Source organism: Oryx dammah, unplaced genomic scaffold (assembly GCF_014754425.2).
Source record: "Oryx dammah isolate SB20612 unplaced genomic scaffold, SCBI_Odam_1.1 HiC_scaffold_4, whole genome shotgun sequence".
Lineage (NCBI taxonomy): Eukaryota > Metazoa > Chordata > Mammalia > Artiodactyla > Bovidae > Oryx > Oryx dammah.
This window is the reverse complement of record NW_024070188.1, coordinates 57,705,480-57,726,108: the sequence shown is the minus strand read 5'-3', so window position 1 is coordinate 57,726,108 and position 20,629 is coordinate 57,705,480. Positions and strand designations below refer to the sequence as shown.

At 39.0% G+C, this 20,629-nt stretch overlaps 1 protein-coding gene across 1 annotated transcript in view; it reads left to right on the top strand.

Annotated features, from left to right (window-relative positions):
* STX7 (syntaxin 7) overlaps positions 1 to 16,760 on the top strand; it is a 60,789-nt gene extending 44,029 nt beyond the window's left edge. The window contains exons 4-10 of the mRNA XM_040239234.1: positions 2,239 to 2,332; positions 3,019 to 3,156; positions 4,138 to 4,190; positions 4,724 to 4,820; positions 6,198 to 6,270; positions 10,063 to 10,145; positions 15,414 to 16,760. Coding sequence (XP_040095168.1) covers positions 2,239 to 2,332; positions 3,019 to 3,156; positions 4,138 to 4,190; positions 4,724 to 4,820; positions 6,198 to 6,270; positions 10,063 to 10,145; positions 15,414 to 15,506 — 631 coding nt within the window. The 3' untranslated portion in view covers positions 15,507 to 16,760. The remainder of the gene's footprint in view (positions 1 to 2,238; positions 2,333 to 3,018; positions 3,157 to 4,137; positions 4,191 to 4,723; positions 4,821 to 6,197; positions 6,271 to 10,062; positions 10,146 to 15,413) is intronic.
* Positions 16,761 to 20,629: the final 3,869 nt, after the last annotated feature.

Genomic DNA, 20,629 nt, shown 5'->3' with positions numbered 1-20,629 from the left:
TTTTTCTTTATTTTAAAGATCTGGCTTTCTCTATCAAAGCAGAACTTCTTGGTTACCTAGTACTTTTTAATAGGTTGTTTTTGATGGCTTTAGAAAAACAGTACTCTAAGCTTCCCCCTGTGTGAGTCACTTCTCATAGTTAACAATCCTTGTGATGATTTTTATTTATTTCTCTTAGATTTCATTGCACATCCAGTATGAACTATGCCCCCCAAAAGTTTATCGTTACATCCTTGAATTTCAGAAAGCATTAGCCTCTGTTTAAAAAAATAAAAGATATAACTGAGTAATGTACTTACCTATTTGAGTAAATTAATATGTTATAGAACAACAGCAACAATACTTTGTGGTGTTACAGATTTTTACAGTGTGTTTTTACACCTTTTCTCATCTCCGCAGTGAGCTAGATAGATCAAAAGAACTATTTCCATTTTACTTATAAGGAAAACATTTCTGTTGGGCTTTGATGGTTTGCCCAACATTATTCTAAACCTGAATCATTTTATATGTTAATTTAGCACTATTGCCAGCTACAAATTTCAAGTAGTATATATGTAATAAATGAAATGCCAGACATTAGCTACAGAAGGAAAAGTTCCAAAAAGAAGAAATTGAAAGATAGGTAATAATAATTCATATTTTTTCTGAAGTACAGTTTGAGGAATTTATAGTTGTCTTATAATTTATATTGCATTTTTCTCCAGTGGATAGGTATCAGGGGGATAAACATGTCCCAAATCTAAATAACAAACCATCATTTATTAAAATAAAGTAGAACAGAAGCCATAATTCTTAATAGTTAACAATATTTTGCTAAGGTTAAGAGTGGAGATTCTGAATATGTAGACATCATTAAAGTCTTCTTTTTATAGTTTTAATTGTATGACTTTCATAAAGATTTATAAAAGGTATATAAAGATAGGGCATTTGGTAAACATATATAAGTGTGGTATAATTCCTTGTCAGTCAAATATAGATATCTATATACTGAAAGATATAATCATATGCTGCTGCTGCTAAGTCGCTTCAGTCGTGTCCAACTCTGTGCGACCCCCACAGATGGCAGCCCACCAGGCTCTGCCGTCCCTGGGATTCTCCAGGCAAGAACACTGGAGTGGGTTGCCATTTCCTGCTCCAATGCATGAAAGTGAAAGTGAAGTCGCTCAGTCGTGTCCGACTCTTAGCGACCCCATGGACTGCAGCCCGCCAGGCTCCTCCGTACATGGGATTTTCCAGGCAAGGGTACTGGAGTGGGGTGCCATTGCCTTCTCCAATATTATCATATAGTTTCTCATTATCTTAAAGCACCCAAAGTGTGAGCAATACACAGGAAACTCAAACAGGGGCTCTGTATCAACCTAGAGGGGTGGGATGGGGAGGGAGATGGGAGGGAGTTTCAAAAGGGAGGTGATATATGTATACCTATGGCTGATTCATGTTGAGGTTTGACAGAAAACAGCAAAATTCTGTAAAGCGATTATTCTTCAATAAAAAATAAATTAATTTTTTTAAAAGCAAAAAAAAGAAAAAAGGCAAAAAAATAAATAAAATCAGAGATAATATATATGCGAGGTACTGATGTTGTGACCTGTAAAACATCACATGAATACAAGCTTTTTTTAAATGTCAACTTCCTTAGTTATAGATCTTACTTTTCACTTTATAAGCTAGTTAGCAAGATAGAAACAGATAACTATATAATTTACCTCTTTCACTGTGTTCAGGTTTTTTTACAAAGAAGTGCTATCATTTTTTTCCTATGGTTAACATAAATATTAGTAAATTTGTACTATTATTCATTGTGACTTCTGATCTTTTTTCTTTTTTTTTTTTAAATAAAGTATCTATAGGATATAAATACTCAGGTAGAGAAATAAGAGAGGCTGGCTGTAACCTGAGAACTGGACAGAGTTTTAAGGCTCCCACATCCCCCAGATCTCAAACATCAGACATTTTACAATCTCGCATTGGCTTTAGTCATCTTCTTTTCTAAATAGCTGCTGATATTTATTTCTCAAAGCTTGGTTATCTCCATATGTGAGTAAAGCACCTTCCACATAGTATTTACTCAATATTTATAGGACCTGATAACTTTGTTTTCATAGAGAAAATTTGAGCCAGTCTCTTAAAAAGTGATTTTTCTAAAACTGTTCATCAGGGTTGAATTGAGTGGCAGAGTTATAGCTTCAGGAAATACCTTAGTTCTTTAACTGTAATACATGTTTTTTTTTACTTTAGCCAGCAGAAGCAGCAGTATACGAACCAGCTTGCCAAAGAAACAGATAAGTACATTAAAGAGTTTGGATCTCTGCCCACCACCCCCAGTGACCAGGTATGAAGCTTTAAGACACACTGTTGATGTACCAAATGTGAAAGGAATCAAATGCATTGTAGGATCTTTGAACTGTTGTACTAGAAAGGAAATCAGGAGGGGAGAATCTATTTGAGATTAGTTCAGAGAACACAAAACTGTATTTAATTGCCCAGGTAGTATCCTGTGGTTCAGTAAAGCAAAAATTATTTCCATGCAGTTGTCCTGACCCATAATTAAGTAAGTGCTCAGAAAATGCTTCCTGGCTAATTGTTTCCTGGCCTTCCAGGACTGACTTCATGCAACATGCATGCTCATTCAAGATGTGAGGTTTCCTAGGGGCACACGTTTTTATTACCCTGCTTACTTAGTGGAAGTTATTACTAAGGTGAATCAAAGGTTTTATTTCCATTAAAATAAAGAAGAGGAATTACTTTAAAAGGGTGGCCTAGTTTTTAGGATGAAAATTTGAGGCGAAAAATCCAACATTATGGGCCTTTGCCTCAAGATAAATATGCACAGTGTTTGAACACATTATCAAATTGAGCAAAATGTTATTGAGTGTTAATCAGTAAGGGTCTGTAATATAGTGGGTAAAATTTTCAAAATTAAATAAAGAGCCAGCTACTAGCAAAACACCTTTTGCAAATTCTATAGAACTTCACAGCTTGATTCTAGCAGGTTTCTTTTCCTCGCCTCTCCTCTAGCGTCAAAGGAAAATACAGAAGGATCGCTTAGTGGCTGAATTCACAGCATCGCTGACAAACTTTCAGAAGGTGCAGAGGCAGGCTGCCGAGAGAGAGAAAGAATTTGTTGCTCGAGTAAGAGCCAGCTCCAGAGTATCTGTAAGTATTTAAAGCAGCAGTGTAAAAATGAACAGAATTCCCCAGAGATCCTGTGAAAAACTACAAGGCATGTTTTTTGAGCCTTAAAGTCCTGTGAATATCTTGCAAATCGGTGTTGAACATTTATTTTCAGGAGTTTTCTGCTCAGTTTTTAAAAGGATGATAATTGTGTATTATTGGTGGCTCAGATGGTAAAGCGTCTGCCTACAATGCGGGAGACCCAGGTTCAGTCCCTGGGTCGGGAAGATCTCCTGGAGAAGGAAGTGGCAACCCACTCTAGTACTCTTGCCTGGAAAATCCCATGGACAGAGGAGCCTGGTAGACTACAGTCCATGGGGTCGCATAGAGTTGGACACGACTGAGTGACTTCACTTGTCACTTGTGGTTATTCTGTCCATGTCATGCAACAAAAGATTACAGATTATGTAAAAATATGGAAACGTTCTGTCAGAGAAGATTAGGAATCAAATCCTGATTTGCACCTGAGGCTGTAACTTTGTATTCCTGCTGGAGTAGAAGACTCTTTACTCCTGGGTTATATGAAGATGAATTGAAATGAACAGAGTGAATATATTGTGTGAATAATTGTAAATGAACTTAGACCTGGAGAAGATAAATAGAAGGATAAGTTAGAGTGGAATTTTGATTTAATCTAATTTTAAATCTCCCTGGAAACTATCATAAGTGTGTCCCTGTTCCTTAATGTAGAGGTTCCAAAGCTACATTCTTTTTTAATCAAATAATATTCATTATTTGGCTCTTGAGAATATTTAATGAATTGCTTCCATGTCAGCTTAGGTTATAGTTTTATTATTGCTTGAAGTAATTGACTTAAAATAGTAGAACAAGAACTTTTCTCTTTTCTTATACCTATACTCCAGTGTGTACATAAATCAGTTTAAATTATTATAGAGGAAAATATGAGTGCTGTGTGCTTTTCCTTTGTGCCATCTCAATCCATTCTGTTACTAAATTATTCAGGGTGGTTTTCCTGAGGAGAGCTCAAAAGAAAGGAATCTTGTATCCTGGGAAAGGTAAGAAGTATAAAACAGTATACAGAGTAAAAGATAATTTTTCATATTTGTTTTGGTCTTGGGCAAAATTAGTTTTCAATATATCATGATTCCTAAGTTATTTATAAATAGAAAACAATACATTTGAAAAAAATTTTAAATAATTATTATAAAATATATAAAAATAGTCCAGTATAGTAATAGTACTCTTTATTATTTATCCAGATAAATATTATTGACTTAATTTTTGATTAAGATTATTTTTGATATAGATTATTCCCATGTGTGAGGTTTAAGTCAACCAAGAAGAAATACTCACTTGCCAGATGTAATAGCTTCCGATAATTAAATAATAACTCTAAAAAAAAAATCATTGAAATGAAAATGAATAAAATTTGGTTAACATTTCTGTTATACTTTTAGAATTTAAGTGAGCAATTCTGTGACTTTGAAGCAAAAATGTTCTATTTAATAAGTATTTCTGTAATAAGAAGGAAGCCCCCTTGTTTCCATACTGGTTTTTCTTTTTTTACATATTGCTTTCTTTTTAATAGCCAAACTCAGCCTCAAGCTCAGTTGCAGGATGAAGAAATTACAGAGGACGACCTGCGCCTTATTCAGGAGAGAGAGTCTTCTATCAGACAGCTCGAAGTAAGCTTTAAATTGTAGAACTGAACTGTCTCACTTAGTGAGCTTGTTCTCAAGATGCTTAGGTGATACTGGGAGAAGGGTCAAGAAAGAAAACTAAATAAATATCAATTCGGTGGCATTTCTCATATAAGTTAGAATCATTGCTTTTAAAAAGAGTAATCTCTTTAGAAATTGTGCTAGGATGAGAAAATATACTTCCCTCCACTCCAAATTTTCTTTCTTTTTTTAAAAAATTCTGTTAAGTCATCTCAAGGCACCTGAGCATTGAGAAGAATATCAATCTAGTGATGAAGTTCTATTCAGAGAGTCTGGATGGCTTCCGTGGCACATAATACACATCACACCTGCATGAATAAGATTTCTTCCAAGGGCTTTAAACGTATTTTATTTCCCTTTGGTACATGTAGGATATTGAAAAGGGCTAAAAGGTTTATAGCCTTAGTTCATAGGGAACCTACCTGTTCCCTGGAAAGTGGCCTGATAATAGCTAACAATAGCTACCATTTACTGATGGATTCCATCCACCAAGCACTATATGATAAATTGTTTGTGTTGTCTCATTTAGTTTTCATAAAAGTAACTTAACTGTGTCACTATCACTCCCCATTTTACAGATGAGAAAACTAAGTTCTAGGGTGAATGTGTAAATCGCCCCACTCTTCCTGAATAAAGTATTTACATATTACTCTTTAATCAGGCAAAATAATAGTTACATATTAAAGAAAATTAAATTTATAACTTTTTTACCCGTCACTATTACATTGCATATCCAAGTTTATTAATTTGAGAATTTGAATTTACACCTCATGTTTTATTCTTTTAAAGTGTCAGATTAAGGGACTTCCCTGGTAGTCCAGTGGTTAAGAATCCACTTTCCACTGCAGGGAACGTGGGTTCAGTGTCTCGTCAGAGAACTAAGATCTCACATACTGTGAGGAAATTAAGCCCACTTGCCACAACAAAGACCCAGCACAGTCTTAAGTGTCAAATTGGCATATAAATTTTTACTGGAATATTTTCAGTGTTTTGAGGAAATACTGCTTGTGATAACAAGACTAATCAGATTGAATGGTGTAAATTCAATAATGCACCACCCTTCTCCATTACATAGATCATGCATTTCCATTCCAATGATATTATTTTTAACATTACAAACTTGTTTTAGAGAAATGGTTACTGTTATTCAGAGTCTACTTACTTGGGATTGCCTGTAGTCAAATAGTTTTCTCACGTGCCCAGAATGCATGTTATTAAGTCCAGAGGCATGCTCACCTAGGTGTGAGTAGTGGTTTGGGTTTTTTAAAAAATTTTCCCCCTTTGTGGACTGGGGACTGAATTTCTGAAGATTACAATAATATGTACTTTTTCTCCTCTTAGGCTGATATTATGGATATTAATGAAATATTTAAAGATTTGGGAATGATGATTCATGAGCAAGGAGATGTAATAGGTAAGCCCTACGTGTGAAATGTCATGAGGTGGAAGCAGGCCACATGCAGTTTCCCTGTGGTAACTTCTCGGAGTAACTGACCTCCTTTTCTCTCGTTGGGTCCTCCTGGAGTCAAAACTACCGTGTCTGCAACAGACAAAGCACCACCCTTGGCATTATCTAAAACAGATCTCATTTTTGGCTCCTACTGCTTGAAATGACCAATTTCATGTATTTAAGAAGTCCCAAATTTAATCAGGGTCTGCTGCTACTGAGATCATGGAAGGTTCCATGTAACATCATCCTAGCTCATTCCCAGGACCTCTGGTTTCTGTCTTATCCCAGTTTAATTCTCATCACACCAAGACTTTGGAGAAAATGTCTTTTCATAATGTACACACTGTCCTCTCTTCTCAAGTAGAGGGAATAAGAAGCCATTTGCCTAAACATTCATTCTCATAACTTTTTCAGCATATTAATTTAGTAGTATTACTTAGTTACTGAGGATTTTTTAATTCTTTTTTAAAAACTCTGTAAGACTTCCTTTAAATTTGAAATGTAATCATAATTCGTATAGGATATAATTAGCAGTGTTGATCAAGATTCTGATCTTCTTTATCATTTTTAAGTATGAAGATATTTGTGAGTATACTAAAGGTATATTTAATATGTTTTCTGAATTTGGTGTTTAAATTTAAGTACAAGTTTAAATACTTGGACCTATAGTTTAATTATTATTTTTCTATTCTTAACCCTCTTCTGTAGTCCCAGTAAATCACAGGGTAAAACTTAAGAAACCATTCATTCATCCAATAAATATTTACTGAGTGCCAACTACTTTAAGGCATAAATCTAGGCATTGAGGATTCAGCTGAAATTAAACAACAAATAAAAGATATTATAATCTAATTGGAGGAGAGAGACAATTACAACAGAAAGAAAAGTGAGTGGTGCTAAGTGTTTCTGGGGAAAATAAGGCCAGATTGGGGCAGGACTGCAGGTTCTGGGGAAGGTACTGCTTTTCAGTGTGGAGTCAGTAAAGGCAGGTGACATTTTAGTGGGGACTTCACGGAAGTAAGGAAGCCAACGGGAGAAGAGGTTCCAGGCAGAGGGAATGGCAGGTACCTTGGCCTTTGGGGAGAAGCATGCCTGACATTTTAGGTGAATGGAGTGAGCACAAGCAGGATGGAGACAGTGTCCGAAGTCACCAGGGACCAGATCACATAGGCCGCTGAGCCATCATAAGAACAGCTTTTGTATTAATAGAGGAGAAGCCACAGGAAGATGTGAGCAGAAGGGTGTAATCATCTGACTTAGCTTTTAAGAGACTCAGTTGGACTGTTAGGTTAAGAACAGAGATTGAGAACATGAGGTAAAGGGGAGGTGAGAATAGAGGTTGTGAACGTGAGGTAAAGGGGAAGTGTCTGGACTGGAGTCTTAAATCTGGGTATCATCTGCACACAGATGATATTTAAAGCCATGAGATTAGGTAAGATCACCTGGGAAATAAGTTTAGATAGAGAAGAGAGGGGCTTCCCTGGTGGTTCAGTAAAGAGTCTGCCTGCAATGTAGGAGACCTGGGTTTGATCCCTGGGTTGGAAAGATCCCCTGGAGAAGGGAATGAAAACCCACTCCAGTGTTCTTGCCTAGAGAATTCCATGGACAAAGGAGCCTGGCAGGCTACAGTCCGTGGGGTCACAAAGAGTGTGACATGACTGAGCAAGAGGAGGCTCTAAGGACTTATAAATATTTAGAACACAGTCAGCAAACTGCATCCATTCATTTATGTATCTATAGCAGGTTTTGTACAACAGAGGCATAGTTGAGTATTTATGACAGAAACCATAAGAATGAACTGCAAAGCTTAAAGTATTTATTATCTGACACAAAGAAAAAGTTTGTCAATCTCTGATTTAGAGGCCAGAGAAACCAAGGAGGAATCAACAAAAAATAACCAGTGATGCAGAAGAAAACCACATGAGTGTACAGTTTTAGGATGGTGTGGAGGAAGCATTTCAGGGTGATGACCCATCTGCTCTCTCTGATGCTGCTGTTGGGCTAGGTAAGCTGAGGATTAAGAGTTGACTGCTGAATTCAACACCATCTAGGGCATAGATGACCTCAGATGAGAGCTGTGCTAGTGAGATAGTGCAGGTAAAAGCATGATAAAGTAGGTTCCAGAGAGGCTGGGAGGAGAGTGACCAGAGATAGCAAATGGAGATAGCTTTTTCTATCAGTGAGGTCCTAACTGCCAGAGGATGTGGCATCAATGAGAGATTTGAGGGTTGGTTTGTGTTTAAGATGGCAGCAATAGGATTGATGAGAAAGAAGTGTTGATAGTGAGAAGGAAGCAGTTGCTGGCCTGAGGTTGTTGAGCTAGGCAGCAGGAATTGGGATAAAATGCACGCATGGAGGGGTTAGCTCTCACTGAGCACAGATGGGTCCCCCACAACCATGGGAGAGAAGTCTGGGCACAGAGATGGTTGCATGTGGTAGTGGGTAGGGTCAGAGGAGATTGTGGAAGTGTCTTCTGCTTGTTCCTGTTGTCTCAGTGATCTGGAAATAAGGCCCCTGGTGGAGAATGACAGTGAGTGAGGAGGCATGGGAAGTTAGAGGAGAAAGTGTGACTTATCTTCCAGGAGCTGGGGAGATGGGGCAAGAGTGCTCTGCAGTCAAGGATTTAAAGTGAAATAAGTCAGCCCCGATGACTTTTTTGTACCCATATACAACTGCACAGGATAGGTTGGGGGCTATCCTGTCAGCTAAGTGTGACTGCAGTAGAGGGGAAAGAGGGCTGACGATGAGTGCAAGAAAGCAGTGGCAAATGACTGTCCATGGAGTCAAAGGTAAGGAGGAGGGAAGTAAGGATATGAAGTATGCCATGAAGGCCATGAGAAAGGGGTAGGATCACTAAAGTTGGGTCTCAGAAGGAGAGAACTCTCAAGGTAGCAGGTGGTGGTCAGAGAGTGAGGCCTGGAACGGAGATCACAGAGAAGCTGCAGTTGCGGGTAATGACAGGTTTGGAACGTGACCATGGAAATAGGTCGCTCAGAAAGCATCACAGGCAAAGTTAGTGAAAAAATGTGTGTGCAAAGAATTGAGAGGCCTGGGTATTTGAGGGTCAGCAGTTGGACATTGAGATCACCAATATGGATAATAGTAGAAGCATTGAAGAGAACATCAGTGGAGCAGGAACTAAAACATTCAAGAAAAAAGAAGAAAAAACATCTCGGGATGCCTGCTGCACTGTGGAGTGAAAGAGGTAGGCGTGAGCTCTGAAAGTCGGCAGGGAGGAGGAGGAAACAGCACTCATCCATCCTACAGATGTAGGACATTCTACCCCCAGTTCAGAGGAGGCGAGGAAGGAAACCTGTCACCACTTGAGAAGGCTATGGGGACTCTCAGGGAGCCTAGGTTTCCAGCACAGAAGGAGGTTGATGCTGGCCACGGAGCAGATGACGGTCTTCAGGTCTCCCTGTTTCCCCTGAACCAAAGTTCAAAATGCTTTGCTTGGGTACTGAGTTGGCCATCACAGAATGCAGACTCAGTGACAGCGTTTTTGGGGTTTACCAGGTAGAACTGGAGTACGCTGTAATGAAGATAGTCAAATTCATTTTCTTCACGTTGTTTCTGTATTGTTTGAGGCACTTGAGAAATATAATTGCTAAAAGAAAATTCAGCTGTATGCATATAAACCTTTGAATAATCAATGTATTTAATTTTAACCATGAATAAAATTAGGTGATTAGTGCAGCTCTATTACTAGCACATCAGCACCTGTTTTAACAGTTTTGTGTGTGTTTTATTTTAAAGATAGCATAGAAGCCAATGTGGAAAATGCCGAGGTGCACGTCCAGCAAGCAAACCAGCAGCTGTCAAGGGCGGCAGACTATCAGGTAATAAATATCACCTGTGCTAAACTGTCCTATAACTTAGGCTCTTAAGTGTGTGTGGGTACGTGTGTGTGTGAGAGTGTGAGTGTAATCATGTGGATGGAGATATTAAAATTTAAAATCCCATGGAAGACAGGCTAGAAATATGCCAGTCCATTAAAACTGGGTTTAGCCTGTTTGTTCTCAGGATTGACAAGTGTTGTGCCCACAGGAACAGGCAGTTTAGCATTTAGACTCTTGAGAGGAGCAGTAGACAACTCCACTCTTTTCTGGCAGCTTCTGGTCTCCAAAGTCATTTTCACATTTTAAACCAGAAACCTGTTTGACAGCGATTTCCCTCCCTTTCTTGCAGTTCCTTTCTGCCTTTCTTTTTGGTCTGTGATACTTTGGACTAAAGAGGCTAAGATCCTTGTGCCAGAAAGATGTCTCAGGTTCTGTGGAAATTTTATTAGCTTGGAATGTCCTTGACCGGTGGGTATTTGGTCAGCATTCAGCAGACCCTTCACCAGGAATGAAGTGATCCCTAAAGTGAATCAGGTTAGTATAGGAAATCCATACATATGAGTCAAATATAAATACATACAGAAGACTGCAAATATTAGTACCATGAACTATATCCTTTAGTATGTAAATCTTTGATTAACAGAGATAAGTTCTCTTTGCTGCTACTGCTGCTAAGTTCTCTTTCAGTTCAGTTCAGTTCAGTTCAGTCACTCAGTCATGTCCGACTCTTTGCGACCCCATGAATCCCAGCACGCCAGGCCTCCCTGTCCATCACCATCTCCCGGAGTTCACTCAGACTCAAGTCCATCGAGTCCGTGATGCCATCCAGCCATCTCATCCTCTGTCGTCCCCTTCTCCTCCTGTTCCCAATCCCTCCCAGCATCAGAGTCTTTTCCAATGAGTCAACTCTTCGCATGAGGTAGCCAAAGTACTGGAGTTTCAGCTTTAGCATCATTCCTTCCAAAGAAATCCCAGGGTTGATCTCCTTCAGAATGGACTGGTTGGATCTCCTTGCAGTCCAAGGGACTCTCAAGAGTCTTCTCCAACACCACAGTTCAAAAGCATCAGTTCTTCTTTGGGAACCCCTAAATACCACCCTAGCATTTTATTTCCCTTTTAAAGCTTCATTATTTGTTGATGTAGTTGTTCATAATTATTTTCTCAGAAATTGTCACCTTCCTATAAAATTTCTAAGATATTGTCACCATCCTAGCCCTTTTTAATCACTTTTCACTTTTCTCACTGATCTTAGAAGTTCCCTTTAGTTTTAGTGCAGTTTTTTCACTGGAAAAATCAGTACACATTCAGTAGCATGTCAGGAACAATGAAGTTGGATAGAGGATGCTGAGTTATACAGCCAGTTCTGCTCACCAGCAGAATAACTCATGTTTACTGTCTTTGTGTATGAGATTCAGACATGCAGCTCAGTTCAGTTCAGTTCCGTCACCCAGTTGTGTCTGATTCCTTGCGACCCAATGAATTGCAACACACCAGGCCTCCCTGTCCATCACCAGCTCCCAGAGTTCACTCAGACTCACGTCCATCGAGTCGATGGTGCCATCCAGCCATCTCATCCTGTGTCGTCCCCTTCTCCTCCTGCCCCCAATCCCTCCCAGCATCAGAGTCTTTTCCAGTGAGTCAGCTCTTTGCATGAGGTGGCCAAAGTATTGGAGTTACAGCTTCAGCATCATTCCTTCCAAAGAACACCCAGGACTGATCTCCTTTAGAATGGACTGGTTGGATCTCCTTGCAGTCCAAGGGACTCTCAAGAGTCTTCTCCAACACCACAGTTCAAAAGCATCAATTCTTCAGCACTCAGCCTTCTTCACAGTCCAACTCTCACATCCACACATGACCACTGGAAAAACCATAGCCTTGACTAGATGGACCTTTGTTGCCAAAGTAATGTCTCTGCTTTTGAATATACTGTCTAGGTTGGTTATAACTTTCCTTCCAAGGAGTAAGCGTCTTTTAATTTCATGGCTGTAATCACCATCTGCAGTGATTTTGGAGCCCCCAAAAGTAAAGTCTGACACTGTTTCCACTGTTTCCCCATCTATTTCCCATGAAGTGATGGGACCAGATGCTATGATCTTCATTTTCTGAATGTTGAGCTTTAAGCCAACTTTTTCACTCTCCTCTTTCACTTTCATCAAGAGGCTTTTTAGTTCCTCTTCACTTTCTGCCATAAGGGTGTTGTCATCTGCATATCTGAGGTGATTGATATTTCTCCTGGCAGTCTTGATTCCAGTTTGTGCTTCTTCCAGCCCAGTGTTTCTCATGATGTACTCTGCATAGAAGTTAAATAAGCAGGGTGACAATATACAGCCTTGTTGTACTCCTTTTCCTATTTGGAACCAGTCTGTTGTTCCATGTCCAGTTCTAACTGTTGGATCCTGACCTGCATATAGGTTTCTCAAGAAACAGGTCAGATAGTGTGGTATTCCAATCTCTTTCAGAATTTTCCGCAGTTTATTGTGATCCACACAGTCAAAGGCTTTGGCATAGTCAATAAAGCAGAAATAGATGTTTTTCTGGAACTCTCTTGCTTTTTCGATGATCCAGCAGATGTTGGCAATTTGATCTCTGGTTCCTCTGCCTTTTCTAAATCCAGCTTGAACATCTGGAAGTTCATGGTTCACATATTGCTGAAGCCTGGCTTGGAGAATTTTGAGTATTACTTTACTAGTATGTGAGATGAGTGCAGTTGTGTGGTAGTTTGAGCATTCTTTGGCATTGCCTTTCTTTGTGATTGCAATGAAAACTGACCTTTCCCAGTCCTGTGGCCACTGCTGAGTTTTCCAAATTTACTGGCATATTGAGTGTAGCATTTTCACAGCATCATCTTTTAGTATTTGAAATAGCTCAACTGGAATTCCATCACCTCCACCAGCTTTGTTCATAGTGATACTTTCTAAGGCCCACTTGACTTCACATTCCAGGATGTCTGGCTCTAGGTGAGTGATCACACCATCGTGATTATCTTGGTCGTGAAGATCTTTTTTGTACAGTTCTTCTGTGTATTCTTGCCACCTCTTCTTAATATCTTCTGCTTCTGTTAGGTCCATACCATTTCTGTCCTTTATTGAGCCCATCTTTGCTTGAAATGTTCTCTTGGTATCTCTAATTTTCTTGAAGAGATCTCTGGTCTTTCCCCTCTGTTGTTTTCCTCTATTTCTTTGCATTGATCGCTGAGGAAGGCTTTCTTATCTCTTCTTGCTATTCTTTGGAACTCTGCATTCAGATGCTTATATCTTTCCTTTTCTCCTTTGCTTTTCTCTTCTCTTCTTTTCACAGCTATTTGTAAGGCCTCCCCTGACCTCCCCAGCAATTTTGCTTTTTTGCATTTCTTTTCCATGGAGATGGTCTTGATCCCTGTCTCCTGTACAATGTCACAAACCTCCGTCCATAGTTCATCAGGCACTCTATCTATCAGATCTAGTCCCTTAAATCTATTTCTCACTTCCACTGTACATGCAGCTCAGCAGAGTTAATGTCACCCCATCGCAGACTGAAGGTATCATTCGTGAATAGTTGAACACACACACACACACCCCTAGAGTAATCTGTGACTGCCAGCTGTTAAATCTGCTCAGATACAGAGTTCAGCAAGATTCATCAGTGACTAGGGTCCATGTCATTTCATTTTGCTTTTGAATTTTAGGGAGATGTAGATATATCCCCAGATTTTACTTTTCCTCTTCCTTGTGGAAGGAAAACCTACAGCTGCTCTGGGGAAAAAGGAACACATCTTCCCAAGCTAAACCTTCAGAGGTAGAACTGGCCCCCTCCGTAATCCCACAGGACCTGGTTGTTATTGTTGTTCAGTCACTCAGTTGTGTCTGACTCTTTGAGACCCCATGGACTGCACATGCCAAGCTTCCCTGTCTTTCACCATCTCCCAGAGTTTGCTTGAATCAATGATGCCATCCAACCATCTCATCCTCTGTCACCCCTTTCTCCTGCCTTCAATCTTTGCCACCATCAGGGTCTTTTGCAGTAAGTTGGTTCTTTGCATCAGGTGGCCAAAGTATTGGAGCTTCAGCATCAGTCCCAGTGAATATTCAGGGTTGATTGCCCTTAGGATTCACTGGTTTGATCTCCTTACTGTCCAAGGGGCTCTCACAGGACCTGGAGGGATGAGAAAAGAGTCATGCAGCACAGGGGCTGGGAAGAGAGCAGTTTCCCACTAGTCCTGCTTGGCAGCCTTGATATTAAATGATGCCTCTGTAAGATACAGTCTGGTGCTCCTAAATATTTTGGATGGATTAAGAACATAAAACAAGGTGGAAAATGCTCTCATCACCGTAGCACCCCAGAGCCTTGCCTCCCCTGGAGATGGTGCCCCAGGGAAAATAAAATTCTCTAGTGGAACAGTTGTCGTTGTTGAAGGCACATTACACATGAGTCTGCGGTAACCAGGTAGAGTCTGGGGAAAATACATGGGCCTGATGAAATTGAAACGAACTGTGTTTAATTAGTATTTTGTTGAAAAATTAGATGGCCACATGGAATACTAATCAGTATTAATAGTTTTTAAGAAAAACTGAGTCAGAAACATATCTTTTTGGTAAATTTTACGTTACTTCTGGTTGACCCAAGGCAAATTTATAGACTTTTCTACTTTGTAAGAAAAAAGATTCCTGGATGTTGTCATGAGATGGACAAGCCATTAGAGAAATACAGACATCTACAGCTGGGCCAGGAATGAGGAATGGAGCAAAGCTCAACCTTTGTAATTTAAATGAGTGTTTTTTAATTGTTTTTAGCTCTTTTTAAAAATTTATTTGCATGTTGAAATTCTGAATGCAGTTTCCATTCATATTTAGGGATGAGAACGACTTGGGAAACTTAAGTAAACTTTAGGAAACATTATCAAATATTTGCTGATATGATCAGAGAACTCATTTTGAAGAGTAGTTTTTTGATAAAAGTTTAAAAATTGATGTCTTTAAGCTGTTTTTTGTTTTTACATATAGGTAAACTCTGTCTCTTAATTTTTATTCCTCTGTATCTTTCCCAACCACACATCTAGAAAAAGCACCAACAAAAGTTGAATAATTACCCCCTGAATTAATACCGTTAATTCAAGAATATATTTTGAAAGCATAGTACTATATGTATTGAAAAGCAAAAAAATATAGCCCCAAATTTGAGGGAGAGAAAATACCATTGATTTTACTCTAGAAATGAACCAAATGATTTTCACTTGCCATCGAGATGCTGCGCTACATCTGTAAACATGTTTTTTGTTTTTTGCATCTGCAGCGCAAATCCAGAAAAACCCTCTGCATCATCATTTTTATCCTTGTTATTGGAGTTGTAATTATCGGTCTCATCATATGGGGAGTGAAAGGCTAAGATGATAAAGGAGCACACTACTGCACTACATTATGTAAATTATGTAGGAAGATTCCTTTAATCATGGTGGGTTTTTCTTTATTATATTCTTTTAAAGCAGTTGCCTAAAGAATGGTTCCCGTACTCTGTTATTTTTATTTGGAGGAAAGTTTTCTTTGGATTAAATCTTATATTTTCTAATGCTGAAAGTTTTCCTATGTATCACTGCTGGCATGCTTTTCAATCTAATAATTATTCTGCCCACATTGTATTTGCCTTTCATCTATAATTTATTTATCCTGTTGACTTAGCTTTTGGAAATTAGTAAATTTAAAGGTGTGTGTGTGTGTGTTTTCTGTGTGCACCTTCCCATCACAATGTAACATGTACCCATGTTTGTGTCACTTTGATTACAGATCTTCAATTTACTTTTGATTTGTGCCAGCAGAGGAAACATTGTCAATAACTTTAAAAAGTAACATATATGTCTGTGTTTGGTATTTTGTTGTTTTCCTGGTTCACAGCAGCATAAGTTGTCTATTTAACTTTTATCTTTGTTTTTCTCTTAAGACCCTTGTTGATTCTCAGTGAAGTCAGTGAATAACTTCCTAGTATATCTTTCACTCCTGATGTGTAGATAGTAAGCATTTGTTGTAGACTGCCTAGTAAAATGCTAAGGATAGGTTGTTTTTATATAGGTTCTGTTGAGCCTGACGTTCCTTTACAAGGAACTGTGTTGTCAGTATAAATGTTTAATGTGATCTGGAGGAAGAGTATGACAAATCGGTACCTATTGTGTTAGAATTCTAAAGACCCCAAACTTATTCTGCTGTGTATCTCCACAGCTGTTATGATGGAAAATTAATTACCTTCCCTTTTGTCCTATAGAATAATGATTACATTTGTGTTCTTGGGTGAAGATTACTTTGGGGAAGTAACTTTCCCACAGTTATTGTTTTTGGGCACCTAACACTTAAAATTCTGGGTTTCCTTTGCATATAATTTTGTACCATCCTACATTAGCAAATGAATTGGATGTTTGCCAATTAACTCACTTGCCTTTTTAAATCAATGTTGTTTTAATGCACTAATCTGTATACTATAAAGAAAATCATCTTTATAGTTTGTATTTTATAATGTTCTTACATAGCAGTTTGATAGTGAAGGCAATGTTTTACATGGCAAGCTATGAGACTTCAGATGGGAACAAATAAAATATTAAGTAACTAAGTAAATTGTATCTTTGCAAGCAAAATAAAGATGATTTTAAAAGTGCCTGAAGAGTTTTATTTCAAGAGAATTCCGCTTCTGCAGGACTTGATACTTACCTCACACTTTTGCCACTGTACTACCTGAAATCTCAACAGAAGAAGTATAACCACATGGCTACCATTTTGCATCTTGCTGGAGTACCAACTCAGAGTTTTTATTTTGGCCCTCTTTTGCTGCTAATAGGTAGAAGCTGTTTTGCTTATTACCAAAACACAAGAAGAGCCTGTAGAAAACTGTTTTGTGGGTGAATGATTAGGAATGTCAAGACTGTGTTCACCTACATGAGATTGCTGTATTGAACAGGTTGGGTGATGGAGGCAAGAGAATTCTTACAAATTCTGCCTATTCTGAAGGCAGTGCAAGCCCATCAGGCCTGCTGGAATGTGATCCTTCTCTGTAAGTGCACAGAGGAGTGTAATAGCCAGTCTCTTAGGACTGTTTATGGCTGCTACAAATCAGCTCAATTTTCTGCCGTGATTATACTGGATAAAGTGTTTATTCTCATACAGGCAAATGCAACAGGCAAATGCATCTACCTCTGTTTATTTCTTGCTGAGTTCCCAATAACAGCAAAAGCACTTACTTCGGGAGACATGAGTTTAAGCACCTTAATTTAAAATATAATATTTTATAAATTATTTAGACTGGGACACAGATCATTGAAAGCAGGAGCCCAAGTGATTTGTACTCTTTTTTAAGAAATTTATTAACTTAAGAGAAAATTTTACTCAAAATATTTGGAATACAAAGAGAAAAAAAATAAAATGAAAAATGGTACAGTATTCAAATATTTAAAATTCTTTACAAAGTTTTCCTTTAGGTGAATTTTAGAATCTCTTGGAAAGGCAATGCTTACTTTCATGACTGTCAACATATCTGAATCTGTTTGAGTCGAACCGAGTCTCAAGCTGAAGAAGTTTCCTTATCAAATGACATATCATTCCTTTTAGTGTGCTTTGAAGACATTCTTGCATGACGCCGACTGTAATTAACCAGCCTCTTTGCTTAAATTGAATGACAGTGTCACAGGAAGGGTTTGACCACTGTATCAGTCATTAAGTATTAGGGAAATGTTTTGGTTTTGCACAGTGATTAGTGGTAGAGGACTATCTGGTGCCATTCCAACACAATGCACCTTGTTTTTAGTAGGCATGGGATCAGCCCTAAAAAATACAGATGTGGACACAGATGGAGCTTACTCAGACAGCAAACCATAGAGACAGCCTCTGGAGTCAGGCCCCCTGAGCACACTGGGTGCCCAGCAGTTGTGTTTGTGTTGTCCACTGAGAGCACTGCACCTTGAAGAGGCTGAAATGGGGTCTTCTTCAGTGTCATCACTGCTTTTGTTAAAAAATAGTAAATTCAAGAGGGAGGGGATTCTGTGTATACCTATGGCTGATTCATGTTGGATGTTGGTGGAAACCAGCACAATTCTGTAAAGCAATTACATGCTTCAATTAAAAAAATTAAAATTTAAAACAGTAAAATACACAAAAAAATTTGTTTTGAGTACTGATTTAGACAGATTTACAATGAAAAAAGACTTTTTTATTTTGAAGGCTTCTTGTTCTGCACTTTGTTCTGGTTAGGAAAATGGACTTGTTTACCAATAGAGAAACAGAACTGCTTATTTTTTTTCCCACCAACTCTAACAGAAGAGAAGACAAGTCCAAGGCTTTCCCCTTAACATAGTTGACTCTTTCCATCTGTCCGCGTTTCACCACTTCACTGGGTTGTGTGTCACCGCAGTATCACCGTCTCCTCTGTGTAGTGGCCTTTGCAGTGCAGAGAAGCCAGAAGGTACAGTTTTCTAGAACCAGAACCCCCTTTGTTTTCTGGTTCTAAGAATGGTCCAATGAGAGGCATTTCCAGGCAACTGAGGAGGCAGAGAAGGGCAAGTTCGCCCGCCCTCAGACACCCTCCGTCAGACACCATCCAGGCAGAAGTGTGTGCAGGCTCTGGACATGGGCGTCACAGCATCTTCGAGATTTCTCACAGGTCATCCGCTCTGGTGCTATCAACAGCCGAGACAGCCACTGACAGCTCCTTGAGACTCAGCTGGCGTCAGTCGTGCAGGCTGGGGTGACCAGAGTCTCAGGGATGAGCTCCTGAGACCCGCCCAGGGTGGAGCCGCAGACACACCTTCCCTATCCTCCCTTCTGATATTTCTAATTCACCACACTGAAGCCCTTTGGGCTTACATCATCATGTGATGATTCTAACTGAACCAAGGTATAGAGGTTGAAATAGCTTAATTTAGCATGAAGGGAAAACAGGTTTTCTACATGTCTTGTCATACTGAAAGACATGCTGCTTCACTGAGCCCATTGACTTTGTTAAATCCAGCTGAAATGAAGAAAGATGAACCTGCAGGTTTATATGCAGGCAATTTCTTTATTTCTCATGTGATAGTATTTTTAAAAACACAGATTCCTAAAAGTGGAGAAAATGGTTTTATCTTCACTGATTGTGGGTGCCAATCTTGTTAAGTATAATTTCTCACTGAGAAATAACAAGCTGCTCACATCTTATGGTGTTACTAAAGAGGTCTGGGAGCCAGAGGACTGAGCAGTTTCTTCCCTCCCTTGCTGTCTTGTTGCTCAATAAATATTTGAGTACTTAATTTGGCATTTATTTTGTGTCAGGCTGCTACATGCCTGAGCACAGAGGCTATTCGAGTAAACCAAAAGAATGTGGCCCCTGCCTTTAAGGAGCTTACATTTATTTAGCACTTGATGTTAGGGGAAAAAATGGTGGGTGGGAGAGGGAAGAGGTAAGGGAATGAGAATGGATTTGTCATTCTTTGGACCACCTTTACTCGGGGACCGCTCATTCTTGAGGACTGGCTTCCTGTGTTTCGTGTTCCTTCATTACCAAGTATCTGAATTTCATTCATTTTTCTTAGTTAACGGGCTTCCCTGGTGGCTCAGAGGTTAAAGCATCTGACTCCAATGCAGGAGACCCGGGTTCGATCCCTGGGTCGGGAAGATCCCCTGGAGAAGGAAATGGCAACCCACTCCAGTATTCTTGCCCGGAGAATCTCATGGACGGAGGAGCCTGGTAGGCTACAGTCCACGGGGTAATTTCATTCATTTTTCTTAGTTAATAGACTACTAGAAAAGTGTCTGTAGAGTAACTACTAGTTTGAAGATTGATCTGTATGTATTGTCTCTAGTGAAAGAAACTTCCATCTTTTGATGGCAGCATCTGAATTTAAAGCTAGTGTATCCTGATAATCAGGACTGACATTTATAGGAGTTCTGCAAAATTATTGCTCCCAATATTGAAAAGGAAGGAAAATGAAAAGGATTTTGGAATCTATATTTCTTCAGAATACATTCAAAGCCAATGCATTATGCATGTTCCTTGTAAAATGTCCCTTAAAATATTTTTAATTTAACCCTGCCATATCCCTTGACATTTTTGGCTGGGGGGAGGGTGGGAGGGGGATGGGAATAAAGAACAGCCTCAGTGGCTCATGTTTAACCCATTTTCTTCTTCTAAATTAAACACAGTTTCAATTTGTCAGTTTTAATCCTTTGTCTTGGCAATCCTTTGGTTAACAGTAAAATCATGAATGTTGGACAAGACTTGGCAACTGAACAACACAATTATGAAATTTTATTTTTCTCCAAATCTAATTTTAAATGCAGAAATAGAGCTAAATAACTGACACATTAAATAGATTTTTTTAGACCCTGTTGCTTCTGGCAGGTTTTTAAGAGGTTGGTCACTTAATTACTCAGAGTGGGATTCCTGTAGGTTTTGTGTAGTGATGGCATTCCTGCTTAAAATGTAAGTGGTAGAAGGCAAAACCAGATTTCCTGTGCAGTCGTTACATGCACAACACCCTTACTTGTTTTAGAGGGAAT